The sequence below is a fragment of the Ciconia boyciana genome, chromosome 15 (assembly GCF_034638445.1).
Source record: "Ciconia boyciana chromosome 15, ASM3463844v1, whole genome shotgun sequence".
Classification (NCBI taxonomy): domain Eukaryota; kingdom Metazoa; phylum Chordata; class Aves; order Ciconiiformes; family Ciconiidae; genus Ciconia; species Ciconia boyciana.
In genome coordinates this window covers 4,008,576-4,014,694 of record NC_132948.1, presented here as the reverse complement: position 1 = coordinate 4,014,694, position 6,119 = coordinate 4,008,576, and the positions used below count along the sequence as shown (strand labels likewise).

General features: G+C 63.2%; 1 protein-coding gene across 1 annotated transcript; it reads right to left on the bottom strand.

Moving 5' to 3' along the window:
* Positions 1-761: 761 nt before the first annotated feature.
* Positions 762-4,880, bottom strand: HSPB8 (heat shock protein family B (small) member 8). The gene is made up of 3 exons (XM_072879856.1): positions 3,986-4,880; positions 2,783-2,846; positions 762-1,535 (listed from the first exon to the last, which is right to left on the bottom strand). Exons 1-3 carry the CDS (start codon positions 4,362-4,364, stop codon positions 1,376-1,378), a joined length of 603 nt encoding a protein of 200 aa, XP_072735957.1. The 5' UTR covers positions 4,365-4,880; the 3' UTR covers positions 762-1,375.
* Positions 4,881-6,119: the final 1,239 nt, after the last annotated feature.

Here is a 6,119-nt window from a genome sequence, read left to right as displayed (position 1 = left end):
CCAGGTTCCCCTCCGTGACCTGGCGTGCAGGTACCATCGTGGCCCCGAGTGCTGGGGCTGGGGTTTGCAGCATGTGATGGGCTGTTGTTGGTAACCGCATCCCGAATGAGCCGGAGCGGAGCATGTGAGGTTGTATTTTTAACTCCGAGGTCCTGGTGACATGGAAAACCGGGTGCCCGGCCCAGGTGCCACACAGATTGATGGAAAAACTCCCGCCGCCCATTGGCACCTCTGCTTTGCTGACCCTGGGCATTGCAGTGTGTTAACAAATCTTACCCGGTGCTTCACCCCCAGGAATGGTTTTAAGGCTGTGTCCAGAGCCCGGCAGAAACCATTTGCCGGTACCTCCGCCGGGGAATTAGCTGGGAAGTGCTTCCCCGTGGAGCTGCCAGTGGGCAGTCGGCAGGGTGAGATGGAAATGGGGATGGTGCAAACCCGAGTTTCGCAGCTCAGAGGCTGATACAGCATCCCTAAGCAGGAAAAACATTTGTAACCCCTCAAGAGGGTAAGGAAAGGATAAGCCCGTGGTCCTCGCCGGGCTCAGTGCCTCCCCGGCACAGGCTCGGAGACTCGCCATTCACAGGCTGCAGAAAAGGCTCGAGCAAATGCTTCAGCCACCAACATGCGAACATCCCCACACGTCTCATGGGGAGGACGCCACGCCGGGCTAGGAGGTGGCACACGGGGGCATCCCCCTCCTCCCCGCCACCCTCCCGCAGCCCTGCGCCCGCCCCACCGAGCTCAGCTGAGACAAGCAGAGGCTAAGAACATCGACTGGGTTTTATTCCTCAGGTCTGACAAGTAAAAGCACAAATTCTCTTTGGAAAAAAAGAAAAAAAAAACCCAAAAACCAACGTTCAAAACACACGGACGGTTTGTATTTCTCAGGATGGAGGCTGTGCTTGCTGTCAAGCTCCGCCACCAGATGCGCATCCTTTGCAGAGATGTAGTTTAAAAAAACAACAACCCACGGAGGAGGAAAAGACACCGGGCTATGGGATTCCACATCAATTTTAGAGAAAAAAGGGCCCTTTTTTGCTATTGTTATAAATATCCCATCCGAGCGACTCAGGGCAAAAATTAACCGTAACGAGGCCATCCATTCTGCTCAGCCCCATGGGCACAAAATCTCTACCGGCACCTTAGAGCGCTACAAGCCCTCGGGGACGGTGGCCTGGCACCCGGTGCACGTGCCCCGGCTCTCAGCTGGTTCCCCTGCGGGGTGGCGGGTGCTGCGTCCCTGTGTGCGGCACCCGTCACCCTTGCTGGAGGCTGTCCGGACGCCGCGCCGCAGGGGACCGGGGAGCGGGGGTCCGGGGGGAGAGGGGAGAGGGGAGGAGGGCTGCTGGGGCGTGGGAGGGAGGCGGGTGGCCGGTCAGGCGCAGGTGGCCTCCTGGCTCTCGACGGGGATCTCGCTGCCGCAGCCGCCCTCGCCGTACTGCTGGTAGGGGGGGATCTGGGGTGCCTCGATGATTAGCAGCCCCTCCGGCGACAAGGAGGCGAAGACCGTGATGGGGTCCACCTCGTAGGGCAGCCTGCAGGAGGGAAGGAAAGATGAGATGGTTCAGGAGCTGGGGGGCCGGGGCGGCTGCCGGCTCGCAGCACGCTGCATCCCTGGTGGACGTCGACCCTTGGGAAGCCCACGCAGGACCCCCAGAGTGTAGGGAACCACTGATGCCGAGCCAGCAGCCCCGTCGCGGGGCTCGGCAAAGCCTATGTTATTACTGTTGCACCCGGGAATGTGCCGGGGATATTTAAAGCGGCGTCCTGGCCAGTCTGGCCCCTGTGGGCACTCTGTTTAATCTCCCCGGCAGATGTGTTTGACAGGATGTCACCCGCCGCTTGTGCTGCTTGGGCTTCTGCAAAGCAGGAGTAAATCATCGCTGTGCCGCAGCCCGCGTCAGCCGCAAGCCTTGCCCGTAAAAGGAGCCGCTGCGGCTGCCGAGCGCCGAGCAGGAGGGAGCGTGGTGCTTGCCCCAGCTTTCCCGTGGGACTTTGGGATGCACAGGGCTCCTTTGGGGTGGAAAAGCAAAGCTGAGCTGCTGCCAGCCGAGGAAACCCTTCCCATGCCCTGGGTTTTGCTGCTTCTCCCTGTTAACCCTGCGAGCCCTGCGGCCGGGGGTCTGCCCCCCCTATGGGCGAAGGGCTGCGGCTGGGGCTTGCCTGCCTCCGGACTCGCCTTTCCTCCCTGCCCTTGGCCGTTGTTGTTGCCAAAGTGAGCCGTCGCGGTGAGTCAACGCGATAGCAGTCTAACTGACATCATTCAGATAGAGAGAGAGATATATATATATATATACCTTCACACGCAAGGATGTATTTTGGGGCTGACGACGGTGTCAGCCCATCGTGCCCTGCTGCGCCCCGGGGATGTGCTGGCACTGTGAGTGCCGCTCCTTGCACCCCTCCTGCTCCCCGCGCCCCAGCTGGCTCCAAACGCAGCCCCGGGCCAGGAGGAGCCTGACAAAGCACCCAGAAAAGACCTCCTCCTTTTTTACCCGCCTCGGGAAACCACCGTGTGGCCCGAACCTGCCAGGCGCATGCTGCAAAAGGGCAGATTTTGGGGTGAAAACAGGCGCAGGAGTCCCTGCGTGTGGGAACTGGAGCACAAGGACTGGCAAACCTCAGCCCTTTGCTGCCGGTGGCATCCCCGCGCTGCCTGCGCCGCAGGGACGGGGTCCACAGCAGGCGAGCGACATTTGGGTGCTGGTCAGGGGGACGTGACAGCCCCCCCGTGCCCCAGCCCCTTCGGCGGGGGGACGCCCCAGGGCCGGCTGGTACGTACTGGATTTTCTTGGTGAAGTTCTTGGAGACGATCCCTCCTTCCACCTGCTGCTCCTCGTGTTTGCCTGCAGGGAAGGGCAACACCCCGCGTCACCACCTCACCCGGAGATTATTTTTTCCCCAACAAACAACAACAAAACCCAACAGGAAAGTTTTCAGAGGAGTTGTTTCCCTTCCCCAGTGCAAATCCTTCCCTCTGGGGAGGGCTCAGGGAGCCTCTCCTATGTGGGGAAGGAGGTGCCCGACACAGCACACCCAAGTTTCCAGTGAGAGCCCGGGGTCTCCCAGGCTGCCAAGAGCTTAAGAAAAAAGCCCCCAGACGTGATAAAACCTTTGGAGGTGGCAGCACCCCCCCCTTGTCCCGCTCCCCAGGCTGGGCTCCCCTCTACCACGCTGCCAGGCTGGGGGTCCTTGTGCCTGGAGCACCTCTGAAGTTAAACCCATGCTGGTGGCTGCCCGGACCCCCCTGACCTGCGGTTTTCCCCCTGCGATGCCACGAGCCCCAAATAAATACCCAGGGCCATGCTGCCGGGCAGCCCCCCGCCCCTCCCTGGGGACCCCGGCCCGGGGCACCCGGGGGAAATGCGGGATGTCGGTGCCGGGCTGAAGGGATGCTCAGGGCTGGGTGCACCCCACACCCACTGTCCCCACCATTAACTGAATTTTTAGGGACGTGCTCCTGGCCAGCTCGTCCCCAGGCTGGGGCCTCTCGGGGCTGGGTCGGGGTGGGGGCCGCGGGGCGGCTGTCCCCTGCTTCCCAGCGCTGGAGCTGCCTCTCTCTCGGCCCCTTTAAAGGGAATCTCCCTCCGCGCCGGCCTCACCCCGGCTATAATTAACCGAGCCAAGCTGGGGCCCCTCTTGGCAGCTCGCTGCAGGGTGCCGCTGCCCGCAGCGGGGCCTCCTCAGCCAGACGGGGCAGAAAGCGGGGAGATTTACCCCAAAGGAGGCTTGTCCTTTTCATTTTTGCAGGAAACCACCGCAGCTCGTGAGCGGAGTTCCCCCGTGGCACCCCTGAACCCCCCCGGGGCTGCCCCAATGCCCTCCCACAGGCCTGGCCCTGCTCCCAAACACGGGGCTGCCACATCTGGCTTAAAATAAAGGTGATTTTTGCATTTTATGGCAATTTCTTGAGCCGGCACGGGCAGGGCAGGACCAGCTGCTCTTCATGCCCCATCCTCCTCCTCCCCGGTGCCTTCGCTCTCACCTGACACCTCGACGTAGCCATCCTTGGTTTTGACCGTCAGCTCCTCGGGTTTGAAGCTGTGCACGTTGACGCACACCTTCCAGGGCTCGCGGGGAAAGGGCACGGGGCTGCGGCTCTCGGGGTACCCCCCGAAGCGGGCGCCATAGCCAGGGGCCATGGTGGAGGCACGGGCCATGCCGCTGCGCAGGGGACCCGGCCAGGTGGTGGTGAGCCGGGGCCGAGCCCAGTCGGGCCAGTCCGCCGTCAGGTCCCCGGGGAAGGGCGACATGCCGAAATCATCGTCCAGCAGGCGCGAGGTCAAGCCGGGCTCCCGGAAAGGATCACGGATGCTGCGCCTGCCGGGGTAATGGCAGGAGAAGGGCATCTGGCTGTCGGCCATGGCTTCCTTCGGAGGGGTCCGAGCGTGTCCCCGGGGCTCTCCCACGGGGCCTCAGCCTCTGTGCGGCCGCTCCTGGCTGCGAACTTCCCTGGGGAGCCCGTCCCGGAGGAGACGCATCCACCCCGGGCGGGACGTGGGCGCGCGGCTGCGGGTGGGTGCCGCGGGGACAGTCCCCTCCTCGCCCGGCACCAGGTGAAGGACGACGGAGAAGATCAATTCAGGGCTGAATCACTGGGAGCTGGAGGAGCGCAGGAAGGACGGAGGGAGCTCTCTGGCCACAAGAAAGCGCTTCCTGTCTGGCTGTGATCCCAGGGACCGAGGAGAGGAGAATAAAACTTCTCGGCAGGAGAAGGAAAAAAAAACAACAACAAAACCCCAAATAACCCGAGATATAAAAGCTTATCTCTCCCCTCTTGCTCCCCAGCACTTTATGTGCGACTTTGCCTGCCGCTCCCGGGCAAGAGCTGCAATAAATGCCTGAGCTTGGAGCCGAGAAACTTCTCTAACCTTCCAGCCGCCGGGCGAGCGCTATTTATATGGATTTGGGAGGAGGGGGGGTGTGTTTTGCAATTCCTGCCCTGTCAGCCGAGTATTTTGGAGAGGATGAAACAGCCGTGGAGAATCTGGGCTGCGGCAGCTGACCTCTCCCGCCAGCCTGAGGACCCCGGCTGCCGCAGGGCCACGGCACTTCGGCAGCTGCCCCGGCCCCCGCCGCCCCCTCCCGCCACCCTGCGCCCAGCTCGGCCGCCCAAAATAGCCCCCGAGCTCAGGGCCAGCTGCTTTCGCCCCAGTGTCACCCATTAAAAATACCCCCTCGGCGGGGCTGGGCCAAGCCGCTCCCCGCACTGTAAAGCCATGTGTCCCCGTGCCACCGAGCAGCCCACTGTATGGGGAAGTGGGTCACTGGTGGCAGCCCTGGCGCAGCACCGCAAGGGCGGCAGGACCCTGAGGGTGGATATTTGGGGGATGCTGGGGCAGGGGGTGGACCCCTTTTGTGGCCAGGAGCATGCAGAGTCTCAGCCACCTGGGGTTGCCCGCAGAGCCCGGGTGCGAGCAGGGCCGCAGGATGCAGGAGGAAAGCCACGCTCTGAGGGATGCCCCTCTCCGGCCCCGCTTCCTCGGCCGCCTTCCCCGGCTGGGCCCAGAGAAACGTCCCCTAACCGCGGGAAGGAGAAGGACCCCGGGCAGCAGGTGGGCAGGGTCCTCGCAGCGCTGCTCAGCACCTGCCTCCTCCTCGCCCTCCTCCTCCTCGCCCCGCCACGTGCCCTGGCCCTGCTGCAATCGCCGTGCGCGGGCAGGGCGAGGCGGTAATCACAGCCGCGCGGCGCTGGGGCTAATTACAGGGCAGGGGCAGGGAGCGGGCAGCGCGCTGTGGGAAGAGGTGCGGCAGCGGTGGCAGGTGAGCTCCTGGCGAGCATCGACACGGCCCCGACCGTGCAAGCGTGGGGTACCTGGTGGCAACGAGGGGCTCCCCATGGAAGTGGTCCAGGCACAGCTCGGGTGGGCGATGGGATGCGCCGGAGGATGGGATGTCATCGATGAGGGTCACGCCGGATATGGGACCACTTCCTCATGCCGCATCCTCCCTCCCGGCTCTGCCTCACACTCCTTCTCTCCAGCATCTGCAATTTTTCTAATAGACTTGATGGAGCTAATTACAGCAGGAAGACTTTAATGCGGCGCAGGCCGTGCAGCAAGTCAGCCGCTGGTCACTCCAACGGCATTAATCACGCTGCACAGACGCCGCATTGCTGG